The sequence below is a fragment of the Silurus meridionalis genome, chromosome 4 (genome assembly GCF_014805685.1).
Source record: "Silurus meridionalis isolate SWU-2019-XX chromosome 4, ASM1480568v1, whole genome shotgun sequence".
Taxonomy (NCBI): Eukaryota; Metazoa; Chordata; class Actinopteri; order Siluriformes; family Siluridae; genus Silurus; species Silurus meridionalis.
The window spans coordinates 15519235-15546294 of record NC_060887.1 but is presented as its reverse complement, the minus strand read 5'-3'; the positions used below and the strand labels follow the sequence as shown (position 1 = coordinate 15546294).

At 39.7% G+C, this 27060-nt stretch overlaps 1 protein-coding gene across 16 annotated transcripts in view; it reads left to right on the top strand.

Moving 5' to 3' along the window:
• LOC124383802 (protein MTSS 1-like) overlaps positions 1-25782 on the top strand; it is a 40331-nt gene extending 14549 nt beyond the window's left edge. Inside the window, exons 4-16 of one of the 16 annotated variants that reach the window (XM_046846118.1) lie at positions 11544-11628; positions 12876-12967; positions 13056-13130; positions 13874-13885; positions 14624-14781; positions 14890-14997; positions 16447-16544; positions 17925-18051; positions 21050-21127; positions 21386-21613; positions 22012-22185; positions 22382-22535; positions 23158-25782. In XM_046846118.1, the coding sequence (XP_046702074.1) occupies positions 11544-11628; positions 12876-12967; positions 13056-13130; positions 13874-13885; positions 14624-14781; positions 14890-14997; positions 16447-16544; positions 17925-18051; positions 21050-21127; positions 21386-21613; positions 22012-22185; positions 22382-22535; positions 23158-23663 (1895 nt within the window). In that variant the 3' untranslated portion in view covers positions 23664-25782. Of the gene's footprint in view, positions 1-11543; positions 11629-12875; positions 12968-13055; positions 13131-13873; positions 13886-14623; positions 14782-14889; positions 14998-16446; positions 16545-17840; positions 18052-21049; positions 21128-21385; positions 21614-22011; positions 22186-22381; positions 22536-23157 lie in introns of all 16 variants that reach the window. The other 15 variants (XM_046846112.1, XM_046846113.1, XM_046846111.1 and 12 more) reach the window with 15 other exon arrangements.
• Positions 25783-27060: the final 1278 nt, after the last annotated feature.

Sequence of the window (27060 nt, the reverse complement as noted above, 5' to 3'; positions counted from 1 at the left end):
ATAAAATGTAGCGCTTTCTAAAGTGTAACTAAAAAGCGTTTTAGCATTTTACTAACGAAATACTTTTCACTTTGCTGTAAATCTCTGTAAATCGTTAACATATTTACTTCTTCCGGGTATACTAATCTCTTGCTAGCAGGATAAAAAAATGTATATCATGGCTATTGATTTAAAAAATACATGTCTGTTAAAGAGTCTGATTTTTGTTTGTTTGTTTATAAAGATTACACACTAATCTATACATTAATGGTTAAATCCTTATTGTATGCTGCACACAAATGTGTTTTAAACATATGCTTTCTGTGAAAAAAGAGACACAAGCTCGGCGTGTTTAGGGGGAGGGAAAGCACTGAATATAAACTTGTAAAAAACATTTGTAAAGATTTAAACTGGATTTCAAATTAAAACCACACGATTCTAAATTTTCTGACACGTAACAAATGTGAGCACGTTGAGCATCACGATCTGCTTCGCTGTCCCGTGAGTTCAACATGTCAACTGCGTGCTGACTTTTAAGGTAAGCAAGAGTGGTTGTAAATTAATGATCCACTTCGGCAGCTTTTGAGGTCAGAGTCCGGCGTACAGTTTGGCATTTTGCTGGCAGACGAAGGATTTTCAGTGCTGATGTTTTTTTGTTTTGTTTTGCTGCCACAGATCCGTGTGTGCCGTATCATAGAAAGAATTATGCTGGGATATTCTCTTTGTCATCTCACTCATCCCCAATGTTGAATTCTCACCATCAGAGTGAAGATGCTTAAAGCATTTCATGTCATATTTGCAGAATTCTGACAGGTCCTGACATCTGAACTGTCACATTTCGATCCACCCTGCACTTACAGAGCACTCTGAGTACAGCTTGTTCTCTCAGGCATGGCCTTGTGTGTGCCATCGACACGTCTCCTGTCGCCTTGGGAAGGCTGAGAACAGGAGCAGATTTTCTCTCCGCACCCAGAGGGAGGCTTGTGTGGCCGGTCCCTACCTGTGCTCCACCATCTGCCGTGTGAACGCACCATTTTGAGGACCTTTCGATTAAGCCACATTTATTCATTTGTTTCGAAATCAGTTTTCACTTCTTTTAGAGTCACCGATGTGAATGTGAGATATTTCCGTTCACTATGTCTACGTATGTGTCTCAACACATTACTAGAAATACTGCAACACCTTTGTTGAACTCTTTTCAGAATGACTGATTTACGACTTGTCTAGCGAGCAAGTGCTTATTATTAAGGAAAGCAGCTATTTCCTGTAGCTGACACAAGTCACTATCAGTTCACCTAGGCCTCTAATTAGCACAAGAATTACTTGCTGAAGTGCCCTAAAAGTGCACAGAGATCCTTATTAAAGACTGTCGTTATTTTGTGTAGCGCTTTGTGCGAGTCTTGCTGAGGCAAGTTGTGTAATACCCCTCCCCAAATATTGTCATTGTTTTTGTTATAATATCAAGGGTTCTTTTTATACAAGTAAAAAAAAAATAACAAAGTTTGTGTCCAAAAACTGCGAAAGCAACTGCAAACTGCGTCCAAAATAAGAACGTTCTCATGTTTTACCAGTAGACTATTCGATATACTGTCATTTTTAAATTGATACACACAGATGCACGCACACACACACACCGAGATATTCGGACAGCGTGTTGAATATTATAATGCAGAGTATAATTAGTTGTTAGAATACACCCCCAGCGATCCAGGTGAGTACAGCAGAAAGCATGAGTCGACTTCCTGTTAAACGCTGTTAACGCGACAGCATGTCCCAATCTGTGCTGAAACTTTTCTGCTTTCGTAATCAGCGCCAACGCACGACCTGCGAGTGACGCACACGCTGCTCTGAATCACTGATAACTGATCTTGAGAAACGTGAAGTACGTGTAAAAAAACATCTCTGTCAACAGACTGGCTGTGAAACAATACTGCTTCAGTTACTCACTTAACTTCATGCATGAAAAGCCGGTTCTCTGTATTCCCATGATATACCCAGGATATTCAGGGATACTTATAGCTGCTGTAGTCTTTTTCAGGTCAGAAAGTAACCCAGTTCTCCTAATCTAGTCCTGAATGACCTACATTCCAGATTTAATCAGGGCGCTGGGGTTTATCTCCACATCTTGACAAGTCATGTCAAAGAGCGACAGATTATCAAACACACACACACACACACACACACACACACACACACACACACACAGGATAGTAATGAATGGAGTACAAATGACAGTTGCAAGGTGTGTTTCATCTGCAATAATCATACCGATAAAATCGTATTATGTACATGAGCGCTCCACTCCACCATCCCGGCCCGTCCCAATGTGACTCCACCCTTAACTCTGGATTCACACTTGTCTGGGTGGCAGCCGAGCGGCACTAAAGCTGCCTCTGCTCCACTCTGTGGTCTGAAAAAGAGGCTAATTAAAGAGCTGATATGTGGGCCACAGCACGGCCCCCGCTCTCTCATCACACCAATGCTAACACCATTACTTGCATTCACATGAGGTGTGTGTGTGTGTGTGTGTGCAGTAGTGTGTTTTAGTCCTGTGGTGACCAGTTAAATTAGCATCTATGTCAGCATTAGATAGCAGTTAGATAAAGGCTGACGAGCGGGGACATCTGTGAAAGGAAATATTTGTTCCGCATATATAGGAACTCCAACCACAGCAGCTCAGTTCTTTCATTTCCAATATCTGAGAAGTGAACATTTAGATCAGGGAATAGATAAATTAGTAGAAGCAAGCAAAGATGATAGACAGTCCCATAGGCAGGCAGACAGATGGAGTGAGAGTCAGATTGATTGGATGGCTTGACAGAAAACACAGACTGCTAGCTGAAGAAGGACACTTGGAAGGGAAGACAGAAAATAGCCAGATGGACATGTAGATGAACTGAAATACAGGCAGCTAAGAGACAAATGCATGGAGGCAAATATAGGGACATGCAGACAGACAGGCAGACTTTGTACTTAGATAGACACTGCAAACCAAAGGCTTGAATGATTGAACGGATGTGCCATTATTGCTCCTGGATAAAGTGGAATAAAATAAGTGATGTGTGATGACGGAGCTCAGGGAGATGGGCAGCTCCATTCTGACATCCTGAATCTTAAAATAACGCCGTCATTACACCAGTCTTGGAAATCTTCAGCATGTGTGTCTCACTGACCTGAGAGGATAAAGTGACCACTTTTAAGTTGAGGGAGACCTAATTCTGCATCTGCCCTGACATTTTATTTTCTGTCGACGCCAGGAAGACGAATTTCTTCTTTTTAACAATCAGTTTCTTCTTCCTTACTGTGCTACCTGTTTGATAGCAGCCCCCCATGTTGTTGTCATTAAAGCAACTCAGACTTGTACACCTGGTCGCAGTAACTTTAAGAAGAACGAGGTGGTTGAAAACGCCACCCCACCCCCCAACCCTGCATCATTGCGTCTTACAAAAACGCCAGTGATGGAGAAGTCTCCAGTGGATTTCTGCACAGCTGGAACCGTGAGCTGGTAATCAGCATGCTCCTGCGTCTGTGCCTCTAATTAGCCACCTAATAGCTGCTGTACTGAAGCACAGAGTCGTTATCTCAGGGGCTTGGGTTTCTGGGAAATTGGGAACATCTGTGCAGCTTAACTCAAGCCAGTAGGAGAACTCTACTGGTCTCTAAATTTGAATCCATTTAATTTTATTTAAGTGAAGAGTCTTACATTTCCAGAACCTCAGGCATCTAAAACCCCACAGGGGATTGTGCTGTATGGCTCTTACGCGTCCCTATCGGGTCATTGTGCCCATTTCTGTGTAATGAGGCGTGTAGAGGAAGTGCCTTTGATAAGGCTTACAGTGTTTTTTTTTTTATCTGGTACATCGCGTAATTTAGGCTGTAAGCACAATACCACTGCTTTTAATGACTGTGCTTTGGCTATGTCTCACATTTTGGGTCGTTTTATCATTTTCAGGGTCATAATCTCGGAAGCACTTGGACATAAAGACATAAGCAAGCACGATAAGAGAGGAAACTAATCTTTCTGTTGACAAAATAATGACACAAAAAGGAAAGCAGAAACTTAGTACATTTCCACACTGTAGAGGAAAAACATTGTATATATTCAGTATGTATATATACTATATTGCTAAAAGTATTGGGTCACCTGACCTTTCCTGATATATGTGCTATATTTTCTTCCATTCTGTTACCACAAATCTAGAGGCACACAATTGTACAGGACGTCTTTAGATGCGCTATAATAAAGTTTTGCATTTACTTGAATTTGGAAACCCTAACCCGTTCCAGCATGGCAATGCCCCTGTGCACAAAGTGAGCTCCATGAAGATCTGCTTTACATGCTTTGGAGAGGAAGATCCCAGGTTTCCTCACTTCACTTACATCAGTACCTTCCTTTCATAATACCCTTGTGGCTGATGAACACAAATATCCATAAGCACACTCCAAAAATCTAGTAGAACAGCTTCCAAGAACAATGAAGGGAATTATAAAAGCAAATTTGGACTAAATGTGGAATTCAATGCTCAAAAATCACATACCAGAGAGAGAGAGAGAGAGAGAGAGAGAGAGCGAAAGCATTTGAGTAAAACATTTAAGTTATAATTTGTTAGTGAAAACAATAAATAATTCCACACATACAATTCCAGGTACAATAGCAAAAAAATAAACCAATGCTAAATCTATTTCCCTTTACATTGCCTTCTTTTTTATTTCATTATATTTTAATTTTATTTCCCTTAAATATTTGCATTAAAATTCAGAATTGAATGTTTTTCTTACATTCTCACACCCACATCTTACATTTTTATGTATTGCTGACCAATTGACCAATGATCCAGTTGAATTAATACTGTATATTCTAACGAGGGGCTTTCTAGGTTGCTTTTCTCCTTGTTTTAAAAAAAAAAATCTTTCATAAACTGAAGCTTTAATAGCAACTAGTGTTCTCATTATTACACCTGGTGTAATCTTCAGCAGGTGTGCATACTTGAGCCACTTATCATAATTACCTTTTTACCTGCGGAATACACACCTGCTTCCGAAATAGCCCAGTACTAACCCCTGTGGGATTCCATAACATTCCAGCAGTCTGTAAGAGTTCTTGTAGAAAATATTTATCATGGTCGGTAAGTCAAGTACCCTGATATTAATATATTTTTGCTTTCAAATTTAATTTCACACCATCACCAACCTGTTTGTTAATTCATAAATATAAAGAAAAAAAGCCTGGCTGCCTTGTGGACCAGTTTTTAAAAATGATTTAATATATTTAATATAGGTGTATTATCATATTAGGCATACTATACTGTGTTTTGACTTAATCCTAAGCTCCTCATTTGGTGCATTTGTTAGTAGGCTTGACATCTGTACTCTATACTGATTCTTTGCTCTGTCAGATTAAACTCTTGTGCTTCTTGCATGTTACCGTCATGTGTCGGTTCTGAGGTGCGTTTTGCGGCCGTCAGCACATTCCTTGAATACTTTCTGCCAAATCAGTGTGCGTCCCTGATGATATAAGCATGCATGGTGTTCCTCCCCCAGGCGCTTCCTCACGGTGGGTCTGGAGCCTGAAGAAACAAGCAGGAATGGTGATGACAACTAGACAGTAAAGTGTATTAATAGTTATGGATGAATAGATGATGGATTTGGGGTAACATGTACTAAACTCAGTTCTATTTTAGTTTTTAAAACCAGTGGGTTAATAAAATTAGAGAGTAAAATAAGTGATTTAAACATGCTTCAAGCCTCGGTTTTAAACTGCTCTGGTGTTCGCACACTTCTACAGTTCTGCTCTGTAGATCGGCTTCCAAAACACTCCTGCCAACTGTGAAGAGACAAGCTGCTGTCACGTTGCTCAGCACCCATAGCTGATTCAATGACATACTTGTCAGCTAAGTTAAAAAGACCATCGTCCTCGTTCCAGGATATAAACCGCTCTGTCGGAGTTAAATTGACAATTAAATCCCGCTAAAGCACCTCTGTGTTCATTCGAGTTGCAAATACTTTTCAAAATATCTGTGAGGAGGGGCTTTAGCTCTGCATTTCCCTGATAGCTGGTGGATGCCATGCTATATGCATCCCAGAGAGAGTGAACAAAGATCCTATATAGTTATTCTTGGTATGCATTCACTCTCATGCATGCCGTGACTGAAATATCTGCTGTATATTCATGACAGAAGTTTAGAGAAGATCTGGACATTAGCCATAATTCATTTCCAATGAAAGTGCTTGTTATCTTGATTTAGAGCATTTATGCGTCGTCTTCTCAGATCTGGAGATAACGAGACGAGGCTGTTGGTCAGTGCTTCTGCGCGTAAGGGAATTCTAATCGTGTTTGAGCTAAACGTACTAACTGAACTAAACTGTATCCACTTAATTATCTGCCTTCTTGCCTCGACCGCTGCGGCCACGTTAAGTGTTTTTTACACTCGTGTTGGCAGTGAGTTGCCACATACTGGAGCACTCTTTTGGCAGGGGTAAAATATCGCCATGTGTGTTTCCACCTACTTGTAAAAAGTCCTGTGGCAACAACTTACACCAATGTTCACCTCAAGCTCATTGTTTTGCAGAGCAAAGCTTGGGCGAAACCAGAAAGCGGAAGATGAGGGGTTAGAAGTGGTAGCCTGTTTTTTGTTTTGTTTTGTTTTTTACTGGGATTTGTTAGTATTCCTGCTGAGATTTTCATGTTTACTGGTTTTGCATTTGACTAATTATGAGTTTGACTGTTTTGTCCATGGTGCAGACCTTAAATTTGTCTTTTAGGAGACACACTGAGGTTAGGAGGTGATGGTATTCACGATAATGCTGGGTATTTTAGTTTCCAGTAGCCCTATGATTTGCAACCAGGACCTATTGTAAGGACGTGTATCAAAGGAGACAAAGGCGTGGATGATCCCAGACTGAGAGACAGACAGGCTAAGAGGAGAGAAGAGAAAAAGGAAGACAGAAAGAGGTGTGGTGCCATGCTAATCACAGAATCCTTGAAGTCAGTCCTATTTATATCAAGCAGACTCGACAAGACGGGCATTCTGGGAGGGGCGCAGCAACTGGAGTCTAAATTTAACTTCTCCAGATTTGAGCTCAAAATTTTTTTTTAATTTAGGATAAATTCGGATGAGGATTGAGCCAAGTATGAAGGGGTGTTAATGCTTGTGTTGTTAAAGATGCCATGTTCAAAATGCTTGTTATGGTAATTGCTGAACAATTAACATCAGAATCATGTTCATTTGCCGGTCTGGAATCTGGCCAGCCGCATGTTTTTTGGTATCGTGCCACTTTTAGCAGTTTAACTATAGAATGTGAGGTTTGTTTCCCAAGAAAACCTGAAAGAGCAAGAAGAGAAAGGGGTAAAGGTTCATTTCGTGTTCAGAATATTGGGTTTTTGTTACCTCGACAGAAGCCCGGCTTCCTGCCAGTGTCACAACTCGGATTCAGTGGCGTCAAACATCACAAGACACAAATAAAACCAGCATGTTGGTTGACCTCAAAACCTGGCTTTTTGTTTGATTTCCCTCCAAGAGGAAACAGAAACGTGGTTCACAAAGTGAAGTTGTCTGACATTAGTGATATATGAGAGGTTTTGGTGTGTTGTGTCTGCTCAGGAAAACCTTTTGACGTGGTGACAGAATTACACAGTGTCAAACTTTGCTGCCAGGAAAAGAAAAAAAAACAGGGTTTGTAATGTATTGAACAGGCTGGTTTTAAACAGTACAAGTTTTTAAAAAGGTTGGAATTCTTCTGAAGACTTTCTACCACACTTTTGGGATAACTTTTATGTTGTTGCTTCTCTAGAGTTACTTGGAATGCAGATAACCTCCTTTTTTTTCTCACATGGGTGTGAAAAGTCAGCAAGTCATAAAACGGTCTGTTTTGTTGTCACCAGTTCTGTCTGAACCTGCTTCCTCCCGGATAATATTAACAAAATAAAAAAAAAAAAAAGGGACAGGGATAAGATCTGCCTGTTAGAAGCTAGACGAGAAACCAGACTCCAGTTAGGCATCCCCGACTTTCACTGACTGTCTCTGGTGTCAATTACGGCCACTGACATTTTAACCTAATTTCCACATTTAAAATCAGAAGGCTTCTTTATTAACTCAGGGCTCGACTATGGCCTCATTGTCGTTTGTTGAAACTGGAAAAGTGGCCTGTGGCTTAGTTTAAAACCCAAGCTGGGTCCTTATGCCTTGTTCATACAAGCTTTACACTGACGACATCATAGTCATAACTTTATAAGCAGGGTGGAGGCGAAAGATCCCGAGACGTTCCATATTAAAACGGCGCTCTATGAGCCTGTCAGGGTTCAGTAGTGTTGGGTATTTAAACGGTGAACAAGAGGTAGACTGTCTCTCTGATGGTTCAGAGCTGGAGCTGTTGGTTTAACGGAAAAAAGTGGTGCCCGTGAACAATTGGGGTTCATATAAAATAAAAAGGCTGAAGTGTGCTCTTTTTTCCCCTCTCAAACTGGAGTTTCTTTCAGATTTTAAATCTGGTGAGTGAATGGAGAGATTGAGAATGAAATGGTTACAGAACTGCTTCTTGTTTCTTGGGCTTATTTTTCCTGTACTGTATGGTTTAAAAGGACTTCTTTCATTAGTGTTGAGAAAGTAAAGGAATCTTTGTCAATGTTCTCTCATTCATCTAGAGATTGTATTTTATATATTGTATTTCTCAATGGTGTGAAATGTAATAAATGATTGTCACAGCTGGCTAATGTAACCTATTTTCCCCCAGTTCTCATAATGCTGATGATATTTTGCACTAGCATTGATAAGAGCTTATTTTTGTACAGAAACAGCCTAAAGTAGTCAAACTGCCAAACCATGTGTTAATAGCACGCTGACTAACAAAGCTACGTGTGTAAACCTATTGAACCGTTATAACCATAGAATTACAGTTACATAGCATTGTCTTAATGTCTTACAAAATCCTAAAGGACGCAAGCAGCGTGGGGAAACGTAGTTCAAGATATCACAAGACATCACTAGAAATTTGATGTCTCTCCAGGCATGTTTGTTCCATCAAGTCTTATGGACTTTTACACATTCGCAAACACTTAAGATGCAATTCTGAATTCTTTGTATCCTATCGAAACCCTATCATTAAATTTCCACACTCATGATATCATAAACCATTCAAGATCATTTTCATGATAGCTAATGCATATACTCATATAACCAAATGTCAGCAAACTAAAAAGAAACTCAGAGAAATGCATAATCGCACATGACAGACTAGCCTCTTCTCTCTTCGTGCAAAAAGTGTGGTCATTGTAGGAGGAGGAGAAACGGGTGAGAAGGACTGACGTTTGTTCTTGTAAATGAATGCAAATTACTTTTCTGGGTTGCTTCCCAGTTGCAGCTAAAAATAATCTCAGACTTGTTTCCCTTCGCTATGTCCAATTCAGGAAATCCAAGTTGGAAAAGACAGAGTGTAGCAGTGTATAATGCTTTTCAGCTCACAGTTAATATGTAGCTACAGACCGGAAAAAAGTCCTGAAAAGATTCTAAACAGCCAGTTGTTCTTCCCTGCCTGGTGGAAGGAGTAAGGGAAGAGGTTGAAACCAGGTTTTTCATTTCTGGTTTCTTCGGATTGGAACAAGTGCTTGCTACAGACAGGGTGGGGGGGTTAGCATGTTTCAAAATAAACTTCTCAGTCTTGCTCGTATTTCTTTTTTGTGTGTGTGTGCTGATACAAAAGCAGTTCGTCACATTTGGCCGAGATTAAAAGTCGCTTCCAGCAGTGATGCGTATTCATTCACGCCGAGAGCTTTCAGACGAGGAGAAGGAGCACAAAGGAGAGTGTTCGTCAATGTCAGCCGCCTCTGTCTGAGAGCGTCTCGTTTCGTTTACCATAATGCATTCCAACGGCCGTCTGAGTCCTAACCTCGTCCTGAACACTGGCAGGGGATCACTTCTGGCATTAACCATTCTGTAGGAATGCTGGATCAATTCCAAATACTACCTCACAATTACCAACACACCAGAACATTCCACAGAATTGCATCAATTTTGGAGTTGCGGAAACTTCAACCTGTTTTAGCCTATAAGACTGTAACTCATACTGTGAACAGAAGTGCGTGTACTGTGAACAGAAGTGTGTGTGTGTGTGTGTGTGTGTGTGTGTATGTATGTATGTATATATATATATATATATATATATATATATATATATATATATATATATATATATATATATATATATATATGAATTTTTGAGGAAAACCTAAACAATTCTTTGTCTAAAGTGGATGGGATGAATTATGTATAAACTCTAATACTTATGTTCAACTATGTTAATGAATATTTTGTTTTTATTAGCTATAAGTGATATATTATTATTTACAGTAATAGTAGTTATATAGTTATAGTAGTATTATATACTACATAATTCCTGTTGCCTCAGGCTAAATCTATAATCTCTGATGGTCCATAACAATTTCTAATAAACTGCAGGAACACAAGGTCATAAAAAACACAATAACAGTGATTCACAGTAGTGGTAGCAAGATGCCTTTATTTGCTAAGAGCACTTGGAGTAGCCAAGATTGTCCTGGGATGCAGTTGTGGCAAGAGACATTTTTCCTTGTTTAGGGAGTTAAAAGAGAAAGAATGAACAGACTCGGTATGCTGAAGTGTATAGCTGTGTGTCAAGGATATTATGAGGAATTTTCAAATTAGTTTTTTTTCTGTTTCTTTGCTTTATGCAGAAAATTTGACAAGCAGGTTTTGTTAGCCTGGGGGTCGATGAGGTCATAGTTGTGTGTTTCTCACTAAGATCCAACACTAGCAGAGAAGTGTGAGGTCTGTTTTCAGTCTGCTCTTACCTTAGCACGATACTGTTAAGTCAGTGCTAGCAGAACGCCGTGAAGGTTTAGCATTTTAGCATTTGTGCAGGAACAGCAACTTTCCCAGGCACTGTTTAATGTAGCTTACCTACAAGTAGGCTAATAGTAATACTTTATATAAAAGAACGTACACCACAATAATTTAGGATCAAATATAACGTGACACACCACATTCTGTGTTTTGATCATGTGTCAATAGAATGTTTCGATTTACTGATTAGCTTAGCCACTTGGGGAAAAAACCTAGTACTGTAAATCGAGTCTTGTATCAAAATGTACATTTAAGTTTTTGTTTGCTGAGTTGTGTGTTTTCCATGTTTTGTAAGTGCCTGGTGGAATAATATTTTGGAATAACGACATTGTTCATTTTGACATGATTTCCTGGATGATTTTAACCAGGGCTGTTCACACCTTTTCAGCTTGTGAGCTAATTTTAAAATGCCCAAGTCAAACTGATCTACCTACATTAAAAATGCTAAATATATATTTATTTAAAGTATAGTAAATATATACTGTAATGGCTTGCACTGAATAGAGTCTCAGACTTTTTTGACCACCCATACTACCTTTGGAATCTACCGGTCAATCACGATCGAAGTGTTGGGCACCCCTGATTTTAACTATGTGCCGAGTCATTAACATACACTTGTAGATGTTTTCTTGTGCTCAAGTTAAATGAAGTTTATGTACATCATGTCCTTTTTTAAATTTTTCTCCTCAGGAGGCACCAGAGACATCGGCTCAGCTTTGACCAGGATGTGTATGAGGCACAGGAGCATCGAGGCTAAGCTGAAGCAGTTCTCAACGTAAATATTTACTCCTTAATTCATAGCACCTGATTCTTGGTTTTGATTGGAGGAATGCGAAAATAATTCAAATTTGGAGGTTTATTTAAGAGGCTAGCGCTAAGGCGGGTTCCTATCCATCTATTCTGTATTAATGGAGTTCTGAAATTTAAAGTAGAACAAAACTGATCATAACCGTTGGGAAAGTAAGGCGATGCGGGGCGAGGCAGGGCCGAGGGGTTAAACTTGTGGAACTGCGGGCGTTCCACGCCTCACGGCTCTCTGCTCTAATTTCAGGGGAGACGTTTTCTCCTCAGCCACGCTGTAAATCGGCCGCGGATGAGAAGCTAAATTTAAACTCCTCAGCTGCTGGACGAGGCACGAGAGGCAAAGAGGAAACAGACGTGCCTCTCTATGAGGAAACCTTCAGATTCTGTGGTGTAAAAAAAAAATCCTCAAACAACCTTAAAAGAGCCATAAAATTCTTTTTAGTAGAATTTCTACTTGTTAAGGACACTGAACAGCTAGCAAACATATAGCTGTTACAAAAACAGCCAGCAGAAATACTCCTAACATGAGAATGATCTAGTTAGTGGAAGTACTGAAGCTGAAACAGTGCTGAAAAAGCTCTATTTGATTAGATATGAAAATCAAAAAGAGATTCACGTTAAACATCCACGCAGTAAAACTGCACACACACATCTCGCTTGTCTTTAGTTTATTCACTTTTTCTTTATTTGTATTTCTTCCTTTCGGTGTGGTTCTTTTTTTCCTACTTTTAAATTGCTTTCTAATTTGCTTTCTTTTATTTTTCCACCGTATTTTTTTCTTCTTTCTTTTTTCATGTTTCTTTCCTCAGTCTTTTGTGACCCCTTCTTTCTTTCTTTCTTTCTTTCTTTCTTTCTTTCTTTCTTTCTTTCTTTCTTTCTTTCTTTCTTTCTTTCTTTCTTTCTTTCTTCCTTTCTTTCTTTCTTTCTTTCTTTCTTTCTTTCTGATACATAATGAGCCAAAAGTATTGATGCTGCAGTCGATGGTTCTGACCTCAAAATGCAGTGGCAGGAATGAAGCTGTAGCAAAGTGATGGTCATGACGTCGTATAATGAAGCCATAGTAAGGCAAAGGAAATGATGCTGTAAGGAGGCAATGATTATGAATGCGAGACGTCGTTAATGATGCCGTAACAAGACAATTTTAGTGACACTTGTACAAGAACTGTGATAACATTGAAAGCAGGTGCGAGTTTCTCAGAGCCGTATTTTGTTTTTCAGGACATTTACTGACTGCCTCATCAACCCTCTTCAGGAGCAGCTGGAGGAGTGGAAGAGAGGAGCTAACACACTGGATAAGGACCATGCCAAAGGTGTGTGTATATGTGTGATAACTCGTGAGGGATGGAGTTTGATTTTATCGAGTTTATACGATTTTATTGAGTCCCTTCATCTTCACAGAGTATAAAAAAGCTCGGCAGGAGATTAAAAAGAAATCCTCAGACACCCTGAAACTTCAAAAGAAAGCCAAAAAAGGTAACATCACTTACCGTTTTCTGATCCTGCACACACACACACACACACACACACACACACACACACACACACACACACACACACACACACACACACACACAGAGGCAAATCAGATTTAAATGTGAAGCTCTGAGAGCAGAACATTATGTAAAAATGTATTGTTGTGTTAATCCATAATAATGAATGATAGAGAGTGGTTCCTGCACTTGCAGTGGCTCTACTGCACAAAAACCAGAAACTGCTGCTACTGAAAAGATAAGTACAGACAGATGTTTCTGATGTACCTGTGTGTGAACACATCTGGTATAATTTTACACACACATTCCTATTTATTCTCTTTTTAAAAGTGGTGAAATTTAATTGCCATCATGTCTGCAAACCATTAAGGAAAAAAACGATAACATGAGAAATGAAAAAATCTTCAGAAATCTAATTAAATATTCTTTTATTGTTTAAATCTTTTAAAAAAAAAAATAAATCATAGCATTCTTTTGTAGAATGACACATTTCAGAACGACAACTGGGCTACATTTACGCTATAAAAGCCATGCCTCCTTTCTTTGGGATGACATCATGAGAGGCCACGCCTCCTTTATATATAACTGATAGTTATAGAAGCCACGCCCCTTTCACCTCGATTTATTTTCCTAAGAGTGTTAGCATATTTAGCACAGCATTCATATGACATATTGCTCTGCATTTTCTTTTTGCTCTGCATCGCTGTATGCACCTGTTGTGAGCAGCAGATGCACTAGGTAAGTGTGTGTGTGTGTGTGTGTGTGTGTGTGTGTGTGTGTGTGTGTGTGTGTGTGTGTGTGTGTGTGTGTGTGTGGGGTCTACTCTGTCAACCTGCCTGTGTTCCAAATCAGTTTTATGGTTCAGTGGCTTTTGGTTTTGGTATCTCTTGTCTTGTGTCATGTTTTCACACTGTGATCGTGGAAGGTAACAAAGACGTGTGTGTCTAGTATTTTTTTTAAAACTAGCATTAGAAGTCTGATATTATTCTAATCCAGATATCAGTGTTAAACGGTGAGTTCTCCTCTGTAGGCATTTTCCTCCACTCTGATCCCTAGGAGGAACTAGAACACCTTCCCTGGGCTATGAAGCAGCGGTGTTGAGAATCAGTAGAGTAACAGCAGTGTGTGATTTTCACATTTCTTTCTCAAACGCTTCACTTCGCTACCCCTTAAATAAAACACGCCCTCGTGTCAAAGGTCACGTTGCCTTTAGGAAGGTTTTCAGCAGGGTGAGAAAAAACGGCCGAATGGGGCTTTAGTTGAATTTCATAACTCCGCATGTGAGGAATCAGTTTCTAAAAATGAAAAGATTTTTGTATTATTATAACGTCAGTATGATAACATGTGCTTTAGAGTGGGTGGAGCCTGTTCAGGGGATTCAGACTGATATCATGGACTTCCCGTCTGTTTGTCCGTCTCTGTCTTTCACTTATTCTAAATGAAGTTGATGATATGGTGTGGTGTGGTGTTGTGCAGGGAGAGGGGACATTCAGCCTCAGCTGGACAGTGCCGTCCAGGATGTGACAGACAAATACTTTATGCTGGAGGAGACGGAGAAGCAGGCAGTGAGGAAGGCGCTGATCGAGGAGCGAGCTCGCTTTTGCATCTTTGTCTCTATGATCCGGCCCGTTGTGGTGAGCGGCAGCATTAATAATCACAGATAATAAACAGAAATATTTGGATGTTTTTGTAGAGAGTTTTTTTTGTCCGGTTTTAACTCATTTCTTGTCTCTATGTCTCAGGATGAGGAGATGGCCATGCTGGGTGAGATCGTCCATCTTCAGACCATTGCCGAGGACCTCAAAGCTTTGACTATGGACCCCCACAAACTGCCCCCTTCCAGCGAGCAGGTCTGTTAATGACATTATTAATATAACTAGCTGCTAGTTTACCAAAACATGTTGCTCAGCTGGGCAAGTTTCGGAAATGTCTTGATTTGTGTCCACTGCACAGTCCGTTCTGCTTGTTTAGAGGATAGCATGCTGACTGGTAGCAAAGAAGTCAGCATGAAGAAGATTGATTGTATTTGTAATATATTCTAAATGAAGCTTCTTTTGGGTGCTAGTTTAGCTTTAACTGGCAGACATTGCGCATACACTCAGTCCCTCCGATGGATCGTGTTTCCTCAGGGGGGGTTTCACCAGTTCACCAGCTCCTCGTGTGAGTGGAAGAACTGGATAGTGATTAATCTGCTCTGTGCAAGCTGTTTTGACGAGCTGTCAGGTTTTCACACGCATGTCCAAGGTTCAGGGACAGATAAGCCAACGCTGATGACAGTTATGGCTCAGACGTGACATTTCTCTCGTTATTTGCTTTCCTAGATGGAGAACATCGGCTTGAAAAATGTTTTTGTATCATTAACGTGCGTCAACGTCTTGTGCATTTGAAGTCTATGCTCAAAGTTGATCTCACAACACCTTAAATTTAAAATGAACATTATGTAAATGATAGCAGGTCTGTTTTACCTGAGGATCACTATATACTTTAGACTTTATAAATCCTTAACAGATTCTTCTCTCCTTCCTCTTGATTTTTTCAAAGAAATTGTGGAAGTAAACATTTTAAACTGTCATATAAATTTTCAGACACTGCCTACGGCTGTCATGAAGCATCTACAAACTTTTGTACACTTAACCATGTATTGACTGAGCCTGCATTCTGGTGCAAGACAATGACAGGCGTCTGATCTGATTAGATCCAAACAATACCACCGAGTTTGTTTACTCGCCCACATGTCTAATGACATTGAGGCGAGCTGAATTGGCATGTCCTCAACTTCCTTGACAGGTTTTTATCGACGTCACAGTGTTGATGCGCTGCAAAAACACATATAACTATAAAAACGGCAGCAAGCATCACTTCCTCACAGAAGCCTAGAATTTGAATAAAAATAAAACTAGTTTTTCTTTATAGGTTTTTTTCCACTTGTGAAATTTGGTTGCTAACTGTTTTTCGGGCTGCACTAGAAATCTGCAAACTGGGGAGCCAATCAGACACGGGTCAGTTGTGGCACAGCGGTTGAGGTTCTGGGCTATCGATCGAAAAGTGATAAGTTTAAATCTTACAGCTCTTTTTGCTGTACATCATTAAATAGCTGTGGGCATGAGCTTCTCGTCACTTGTCTCAGGCAAAAATACAAACTTACCCACCATTTCCTGAGTTTATTCTCACTATGACATTGAAATAAAGCTCTTTGTTGTATAAATGAGTGGTATTTAATGGCCGTGTGTGGCATAATGTCGTAAAGATTTCTCTTTATTTGCCAAACATCACTGTATGTCATTTTGCATTCCATTCAGATCATCCACGACCTAAAGGGTTCAGATTACAGCTGGTCCTACCAAACACCTCCGTCATCTCCAAGCACCACCATGTCCCGGAAGTCCAGCATGTGCAGGTAAAGTAACTACCTGCCTCTTTGTTTGAGATGAACACACTGATTTGGACTCCTTGTTGCTCACTTTACTCAGGAATCAGACTGTTAGCTGTGTTCTAGTACTGCTTCAAACTTTTTCTATCCTATTGCAGTTTAATACCAGAGTTTTGGTCAATTCTAGGTGACATTTTACTTCTTTTAGTCACACAGTAGATGGGTTTAGATTGGATTTAGTTGGGTAACAACAAAAAGAGGGCATGCAACATTACAACCTGTAGTGGTGGTTACTTTAGAAAGAGTTTTGGAGAAACTGACAACAGATGGAAACTATTGGAGGCAAGCAAAGCAAAATAAATGGTAGTTGCCTCAAGGTAGGGTGGCAGTTGAAAAGCATTACATAGTGCAGTGTTTATTGGGGCAGGATGGCGGTGCATAGACAAACCACCCAATTTTCATATGGTGCTGCCTGGGGCTGGTTCCTACCCTGAGTAACTGGTGAAGCAAGTACTTTTCTCCCCAAACAAGGCTTTTTACTGTCCACAAATGCTATAGTGTGTAGCTACAAGTTATTAGTGGGGCAAATTTACTCACATGTGAGAGCTGCTTCTCAATGTCTAAATCAGAACAAACAAATTCCTTGTTTCCTCCCAAATTCCTGATTTCTTTATTATTTCACCACATGACCACACCCATTTAACATCCCTAACATTTGCTTCAAGTATCTGTAACAATGTAAATTGTTAAAAATATTGCTTATGGTAACTTTGAACCAGGTTATATTGTCATAGCAGCTTACTAAGTACAATCTACACAGCTTTCTAACTAATCTAGCTGACCATCTTCACTTTCCCCTGCATTTCTGAGCATGACCATAAGTGGATGTTATTTTTACATCTTGTTTCATGTTGGATTCTTCCCTTTGGCAATTTTATCCTTTTTTTTAGAGGGTCGCATGTGTACCAAGAGCTTCTGACTTTAGCACAACGGCTGAAAATATAAATCAGGCCACCAAGTAATTATCGTGTATTAGATAAGAGGGATGTTTTAGGATCTTCAGCCTTCTGGGGTTTTCTGAGCGCATTTGATCTCCTACACATTTTTCTGAGGGTTAATCTAGGTGTTTTAGATGAAACACTTGAATCTGTTAAGAATTGTCCAGAGGGAAGGATCGATTGCTTGTGTGAATCACTATCATTTTTTTTTTTTTTGAGGTTTGCATGGTGTGTATGTGGAGTGTTAATGGTTCCCGGTCGCCTCTGTTTTGTCTCGCTTCCTTTCCATGCCCCACCCCTTCCTATCCCATACCTGCCCTAACAGCAGTCTGAACAGTGTGAACAGCAGCGACTCACGCTCCAGCGGTTCACTGTCTCATTCGTCCTCCCCGCTCTATCGCTACCACAGCATCACCGTGCCGCAGCAGGTCCCAGCCCGCCTCGCCAGTGTCTCCTCACACGACTCGGGCTTTGCCTCGCATGATGCGTTCCAGTCCAAGTCACCTTCTCCTATGCCCTCTGAGCCCGTCACTCAGGTAAGCCACATACTACTACCCCCTTGTTTGACAAATTCCGGTGAAAGTGTTGCACAAATGTACTGCAGCTGTTTCTGTAAAAAAAAACAATCAGCAATAATGTCACTGTAGATATTGTTCCAAAAGCTGAGAAAACCTTGCTAGACGTTTAAACGGGATGATTAAAGGTCTTGTGGCATATATATTCCGTGATAAAAAAAATAAAGGTATATATTTTTTCTCTTGCCATGCTTTCTTTGGATATTTAAGGCTTCAATGCTTCTCTAAACCTTGTCAGAAAAATCAAGAGTTCCACTTGATTGACACCCTGATTTTTTTTAATATATAACCTAACCTAAACTTGAGGTGAATGAGAACTAAAATGAATTCATGTCCTGATTGTGTGGTGAAACAGATCTCAAATGAACAAGGACCAGAGCCTAATTTAAATTTGATCTGCCGATTGTGATCCAGCTACCCACATCCGGCATTGAGTTAGCTTTGGAATACTCTGATCCTGAACTTTTTCTATCAATAAGCCAAAAAAAACCCTCCAAACCGATACCTTAACAACATTTCAGGCTTGTTTTGCATCTAATGTTAATGTAGCTATGTGGCAGCTATGTAGCTACACTTTATTGCCAACAGTTTGTGGACATCTGGTCATAAGTATATGTGCTTTTGAGGATCGCATTTCACATTTAGTCCCAATTGACTCTTATTATTCCCTCCACTCTTTTGTTAAGATGTTCCACTAAATTGTAGTGTGTGCTTGTGGACATTTATGTGCATCAGCCATAAGGGTGTCAGTAAAGGAAGGTACTGATGTAAGTGAAGTGAGGAAACCTGGGGTGCAGTCAGCGTTCACATTCATCCCGAAGGTATTCAGTTGGGATGAGATCAGAGCTCTACAGCAGCTCACTCAAGATCTTCCTCTCCAAACCATGTAAAGCAGATCTTCATGGAGCTCACTTTGTGCACAGGGGCATTGCCATGCTGGAACAGGTTTGGGTTTCCAAATTCAAGTGAATGCAAAATTCTAAAGACAAAGTACAATTGTGTGCCTCCAGATTTGTGTTAACAGTTTGGAAAAGAATGTGGCAGGAAAGGTCAGGTGTCCTAATACTTTTGGCAATATAGTGTATGCGGCTTAGCTTAGGTCACTTGAAACCTAGCTAACGTCAAGTAAGATACTGCGTAAGATACTTGATGGCTTTTTGTATGTATTATATACATGCAGTGTGTTCAATTTAGTGTAAATATTGTATAAATGTAGTACACAAACATGTAACTGAATGGAACACAGCCCTATTTTCAGTCATTTAAACAGCAGGGTTTCATTTATCCTGTACACCTGAAGGGTTCATCCAGAGTACATTTCCCTTCATCATTTGAGAACGAGGTCCTCAGACTCGAGTTGCCCCTAGTGACCTTGCTTCAAAATGTAAAAGTGTGCGTGTGTGTGCGTACTTGTGTCTGTTGTAGCTCATTACATTTATTTATTTAAGACTGAGGTTTTTTATAACTGCTAGCCAGATTTTACGAGACTTCCATTCGGCCCCCAGCTTTCTTTCTTTTTTTTTTCCTCTCTGCTCTCATGTCGATCTCCACTTTCCCATGATCCGCTGGGACTCCCTGGCCTCACAAGGGCCAGTCTAATTGCTACGATATCCACGTTAATGATCCGAATCCAGCTCAGCTCCCACCACAAATGGACAGTTTAGCTAATCACACCAACCGAGCTAACAACGACAGGAAGCTAAAGGGGACATGAGCGCTTATTCTTTGTCTGCGTATTCTTTTCCTTGTTGGTGTTTTTGGCTCCAAGTTTTAAAAAGAGGCCAAGTCTGACTCTAATTATGGAGGGGCTCATTTATTCCCCTTGCAGTTCACAAAGCCTTGCGATTTCAGCTCACAATCACTGAACGTGTCGCTGTGTTTTTGGTGTCTTTGGGTCTATTCAGCCTCATAAAAAGTAAAAAAGTGGCCCTAGTGAGTTTAACCGCCGAAGGAAATGGGATTGAATGCATTATTCACTCTGAGGTCATCTCAAACATTGGCATTATGCAGTTTTTCAGTATAAAAAAAATAATAATAAGATCAGGGTTTAGGATTCTGAATCTGGTGCTGCTAAAGCAGATAAAAACAGACATTTGCGTTTGTTTGGGTTTTTTTTGTCTGCTCAGGCTGTTTAATCTGACCCATGTGTTTTTGCTAATGTGTTTACGTGTGCACAATAATCTGATAACTACAAAATCTAATTTTGTGATGTCCAGAAAAGTCCAGGTTTACAGTTCAAAGCGTTTTGTTTGAAGCAGCGTTTGTATTGCTTTTGATTAGTTTATTTTGATCATTTGGACATTTTAGACTGATTTACTGATTTATTTTTAAAAATGACAAAAAATGACTTTATTATGCTTGCTCAAATATCTCTTTATTTTAAGATTGCACCTTGTCACACATTGCATTGCGTCTGGAGCGTGAGAGGGAATTATTATGATTTTTTGGTTATACAGTGTTTTGGATTGCTGTAATGTGGTACACACTTCTTTCATTTTCACTTCTACACGTTTTGTAGATCATTTATAAAATAGCATCTTATCATTTTTTTTATTTATTTTTTTTACTTTTGTACTCAACCCCAAATACAGATCAGATTATTAGTGTACATGTAAACACTGATTCCTTGCACTAACACTGCTGCTTCCGGGGCTTTTCATGCATCTAACCTGTGGCTTCTGTATTTCTCTCTCTCTGTCTTTTTCTCCTTCTCTCTCTCTCTCTCTCTCTCTCTCTCTCTCTCTCTCTCTCTCTCTCTCTTTCTCTCTGTCTTTCTCACTCGATCTCTGTCTCTTTGTCTGTTTGCCTGATGCCTTTTTTCTGTCTCATTCTTTCACTGGTACACTTTTTCTGTTTTCATTATTTGTGCTCTCTTCTTTTCCCCTTGTTGTGTGGTTGTGTCTGTGGTATGGGTGTGTCTGTGGGCGTGTCTTCTGTTCATCCTGTCCGCTGTATGCAGCTGCCTTCCAGCTCTGCTTCGTCGGATTCCTCTGAATCAGCTCAGTCGGTCAGCGAGTGCAGCTCTTCCACTGAAAAGGTGACTGCTGATTGGCTCGTTGCCCACCAGTGCCACTTCCTGTTGGCTTACTCGTGAATTAGGCCACTTCCCATTGGACATTCCCTCCATTATCAGATCCTTTTTTGTATTTGTAATATATTATTTGCATCATGCTGCTTTATTTTGCCTTTTTTTTCTCTCAGTCTTATTGTGTGGCTTTGTTCATTCATTCATGATTTTATTTTTATTTCTTTCTCCCATTTGTTTTTTGTCATTCGTCCACTTCACCATACTCAGCTGTCAAACGGCTACGACCACTACGGCCCTGCAGAGGCCCCGTACCTTTCTGGAGTGGTCTTCCCCTTTCCTCCAAATACCTCCTCCCCCTCCTCTTCCCCTTCATACTCTTCCTCCACTCTGAGGTCGTGGTCGAGGCCAGGCTCAGCACTGATACCTGATTACCCCCATTACTCCACGCTGACCCCTGGCATGCTCCCCCCATCCTCCAAGATCCCCAGCTGGAAGGTTTGTATCATAATCACTGCCCTAAGAGTGAATACTGATTCACTGATTGAAGCTGGTTTAGAGAGACGTACTGCCCGAAACATTGATTCACTGGCAAGTCACAGTGACATATGAACACTGATTCACAAACTGTGATCCATTTAGCTACTTCATGGTTTTTATCAAGAGAAACTGATTAAGTAAAATTAAGACGCTTCATTGGTATAGTGAAGCATTTACAAAACAATCAGGCCGACTACTCAGTTAAAGGTCGCCACCCAGTGGCTAATGTTGAGAATACAGTAAAATCCAGAATTGTTGTTAATAATAATAATAATAATAATAATAATAATAATAATAATAATAATAATAATACAACGTTGTGTATTAATGGTATAATAATAATGTTGTGGATGTAGGACTGGGCTAAACCAGGCCCATATGATCAGCCTATGGTGAACACACTGAGGAAGAAAAAGGAGCCAAAGGAGGCGCTGGATTCAAACGGCTCATACCAGCCGACCTTAAACCCCACCCAGCCGGAGGACAATCAGTTAACCAGGAGCATCTCTAATACACCACATGTCAGTCATGTCAGTGTCTGATAATAACCCTTAAAATACATCTGTCTGTCTTTACACACAGCCATGTGTATTTATTTATGTATTTATTTATACAATTATGAACGAAATCTCATGAAGTACAACAGACGATAATGGTATAATGTGTGTGTGTGTGTGTGTGTGTGTGTGTGTGTGTGTGTGTGTGTGTGTGTGTGTGTGTGTTTAGGAGGTGCAGGTTCAGCAGGATTTGGCTTTGGCTCTGTCTTGTGGTCTGCAGTTGGATGCTCAGCGCTCCAGCAGAGACTCACTCCAATGTTCCAGTGGATACAGCACTCAGAGTACCACACCCTGCTGCTCTGAGGACACCATCCCCTCTCAGGGTCAGTGTGTGTGTGTGTGTGTGTGTGTGTGTGTGTGTGTGTGTGTGTGTGAGAGAGGGATGGGTTGGGGAGGGGGAGGCAAAATCACGGGTGGCACAAAATTAGCAAGGAGTAAAAGGGAAAGGAGACAGATGAAAGATTTAAGGGAAGAAAAAGAGAGTAGGAAAATAATTGTGGAAAGAGAGAAATAAGATAAGAGATGGAGAAAAAAGAAAGGCTAAAAAATCAGGGGAAAGGGGACGAAGAAAAAGAAACAGAGCCAAAAGAGAAGAAGGAAGGACGGCAAGAAATATCTAGAATTAAAGAGAGAAAGAAGAGAGGGAAGAAGGAATTTATGAAAGAAAGAAGAAAAGATGGAAAAGAGGAGGGCATGAAGTAAAGCAAGGGAAAGAAATGATGGAAGAAAAGCACAGGACAAATGAATTAAAGGAAGAATGCATGAGATGGAAGAATTGAGGGACCAGAAAAGAGAGAGAAGTATTACAAGAGAGAAAAGAAGCCAGGGAGGGAAGAGAAGTGATTGAGAAATTGGTCATATAAATGACCTGAAAATAAAACTCAGTGTAATACATTTTATAAATTCCTGAGTCATACCTGAGCTCCATCTCTTTCCTCCCCACAGTGTCCGATTACGATTATTTCTCCGAGCAGCCGGACTTTGATAAATCCTCCACTGTCCCACGGAACAGCGACCTCGGCCAGAGTTACCGCAAACTGTTCCAGACCAAACGTCCCGCTTCCACCGCAGGAATCCCCTCGGTCCCTGCAGTCCCGGGCGTGGCCACCATCCGCCGCACCCCTTCCACCAAACCCTCTGTGCGCCGGGGCACTGGCCCTGTCCCCATCCAAACCCCCGTCATCCCTGTCATGACCCCCACCGTACCCGACTTCATGGGAGTTGAACCTAATGAAGAAGTGGAGCCAAGCGATGACATGGAGCCGGAATCCGTACTGCCGGTGGAGTCGTGGAGCGGTCAAGCGTCCACTAACCCCCCACCCCTGTCTGCTGCCTACGAAGGGCATGAGGGTGCTGTGGAAGAGGAAGACACCATGCTACAGTCCATTAGAAGAGGAGTCCGACTGAAGAAAACCACCACCAACGACCGCTCAGCACCACGCATCCCATAATATAAGTCCAGGTATAGGAATGCTTGTGTGGCAACAGAGGAGTGGAGAGCACACTACATTTACACTTGGCTAATAAAGAAGAGACCAGCGCTCCTGTCATTAATTTATTTTTCTTTCAAAACATTCTTTGGTGCCCTATTTTCTGGACTATAAGCACACTGAAATTCCACATAAAAAAAATATATATATTTACCACCTCAGTATATAAGTCACTCTAATGTAGCAGCACGTTCTACTTCCAGTTATGTGCTTGAGTACCCCCTACAGGGATAGCGCAGTTTAGTGTTTGCCCTGTTAGTGTTGCCATAGTAACCGTCTTTACCGAAGCCTAATAATCCAACGATGTCTAACACTAAACTGGTCTTATTCAGTTTATCACTCCACAAAGCTTTATGTTTGTAACGATAATCGAGTTAACGTATTAATTCACTTTAGAGGACAGCAAAGAAAAATGCTAACTTTTAGTTTCAATTGACGAAAAAGACGTCAAAAACTAAATTGCATGCAGCTACGTGATGATTATGATGTTATGATTGATACTCCAGTTTCAAATAATTACTAATTGAAAAGAGATACATTTGTTTATGATGTTAGCATGTAGTTTCTTTCTGGTGTCTTGTTTTCATCCCGCAGTAACACAGTTACATAAACTGAGTTAATATGTACAATCGGTATCAAACGTATAAAATATATATATGACGTGTTGTCATTCATCGGAAATTTTAGTTAGATGGCTGTGGTTAAGCTAGTTACTGTGTACGAGCTTTCATGTTGTGTTATGTTAGACAAATAAATGTAACCAAACAACGATTTTCTACTAGTTTACTACTTGCGCAATAAACACTAACAACGTACAAAACGAGTGATTAATGTATGATTTTAAACAATCTCTACATGAGCGGCTGCCTACTGAGGGACCTGGCTTCTGATTGAAACACAGCAATTGCATGTGTGTAGAAAACAGCGTTTTCTTACTCGAGAAATTCTGCATTATTTGATTTAAAAAGCTAAAAGTGATGCTGCTATAACTAGGCTAATAGCTAATCTGCGATCATAAGGACAGAAATTAATGAAGTATTAGGTTTTGCAACACTAATGTGTCTTACAGTTCAGAAAATACAGTTTATTCCTTTTTTTTTATTATTATTATTATTGTTTTGTGTATTGCTTGTATCACTGCATCGCTCATCGCTTTATAGGACGTGAACTGATGTCCGGTTTAATTCTTCAAAACAATGATCTGTGGATAGAGTAAGTATTTGTCATGATGACAGAAAAGGTTTAGTTTATAAAGTGTTATAAAGTTGTTGTTTATTTGTGTTTTTTTATTTTACCTTTTTCTCTACATATAATACAACATTTTGAACATATTCTCATTAACCATATAATAATCTACAATACTAACAGTATGTTTTTTATGTTTTTTATTAATAAAATTATTGTGCTAAAAATAATCTAAACTCAACCGCTATTAGCAAAAAAATTATGTTTGTATAAAAAAATTACAAAGTAATTGTAAATAGTGACGGGGCCGAACAGCGACTTTTAATTTATTCATCCGCTTGGTAAAGTAGATCCCGTACTTTTCTCTGTGAAATATTGTATAATATGTTAATACACTATGAGGTAAAACATGTAGAAAAGCACACACACACACACACACACACACACACACACACACACACACACACACACACATGTCCAGGTTCATTTCATATAGTTTTATTTTGTTTAAAAAAGCAAACACAAGTGAAGTTTTGTCATCTTTAACTTACAGAATTCATTACATATTATTTTATTTCAATTTTGGTGCTGTTTTTTTTTTTCTCTCTCTACTACTACTTACTGTTATATTTGTGTGCGGATTAAATAAATCACAATTCTCTTCTCTCTTCATCACAACACTGAGTAAAATAAAGCATTGTGTTTGGATTTGTTTAGTTTAAACTGTACATGTGTGTCGGATTAATAAGTGGCTAGCTTGCTAGGTGGCCATCTTGCTTACTAGCTAGCAGGCTAAAGTACCAGATTTGTCAGCTGGTGACAGAAAAGCTCGTTTGAAAGCTGAAATGAAAATGTTGTTATATTTTTTTGACATATTAAATACTTTATTCCTTCAGTTTATGGCTTTGTCTTTTTTTCTCTTTAAATGAAATTACAGGGTTGTTGTTAGTTAGCTGTCTATCTAATACATTTGGTAACCGGCTAGCTAAATACATTTACATTAATGACATTTGGCAGATGCTTTTATCCACACACACTTACAAAGTGCTTTAAAGTCTCCATCAATAAATAAATACATTTTAGTCCTGATTTATTAAGACACAGACTGGGCTTCTTTGTTATATCTATATTTTATGTTTCATGATATGCAAAATATTTTCAAATGTTAAATTTCAGGACTCAGACTCTTCTAATATCGAGCAATGCTCTTCTAATAAATGCAGTATAAGATTTTACATTGTCTTGCTGAAATATAAATAGTTTAAATAGTCATAAATAGTTTACTATTTCATACATAAACAGTTAACTTTTTTAACGGCTCATTAGTTAGATGCTTAATAGATAATGAAACATTTTATAAATATGCAGTTTTTTAAATATATAATTTTGTTCATGTTTTCAACTTATATGCTAATTTATATATGATGTCATTAGTTGACTTTTAGTGGTTAATTTCTTCCTTACAACTTTGTTCACATGGATTTCTAACAATATTCCACAGTTACTCCATTTAATTCTACATTTTATCTGCCTCTTTTTTAGAAGCACGCAATGATTTATTTACCATTTAACATTATGAAATCATGAATTAGAGGAGCCATGACAACTTTAATTTTATTTATAATATTTGGTGCAATGCGACATTAATTTTCGACTCACAGCCTTCAGTCAAGCTTGATTTTTGCCCCTTCATACGACAAAAGTTTGGGCACTCCTGGTGTAATGCATTGTACCTGTCTGTAGTGCCCACTGGGTGGCACTGTTTACACTTTATATTTTTCATATCTCGATATCGACAAGATTGTTGTACATATCAAAAGGCTTCTTCTTCTTCTTTTGGCTGCTCCTGTTAGTGGTTGCCACAGCGGATCATCCATCTCCACACTATCTTGTCTTCTACATCCTCTTCTTCTTTCGGTGGCTCCCATTAGGGGATCGCCACAGCAGATCATCCGTCTGCATACTACTCTGTCCTCTACATCTGCCTCTTTCAAACCAACTACCTGCATCCTGCAATCCACTGCATCCATAAACCTTCTCCTTGGCCTTCCTCTCTACCTGGTGGCTCCATTCTCGGCATTCTTCTGCTGATATACCCCATGTCTCTCCTCTGCACAAGTCCAAACCATCTCAATCACGCATCTCTCACTTTGTCTCCAAAATGTCCTACATC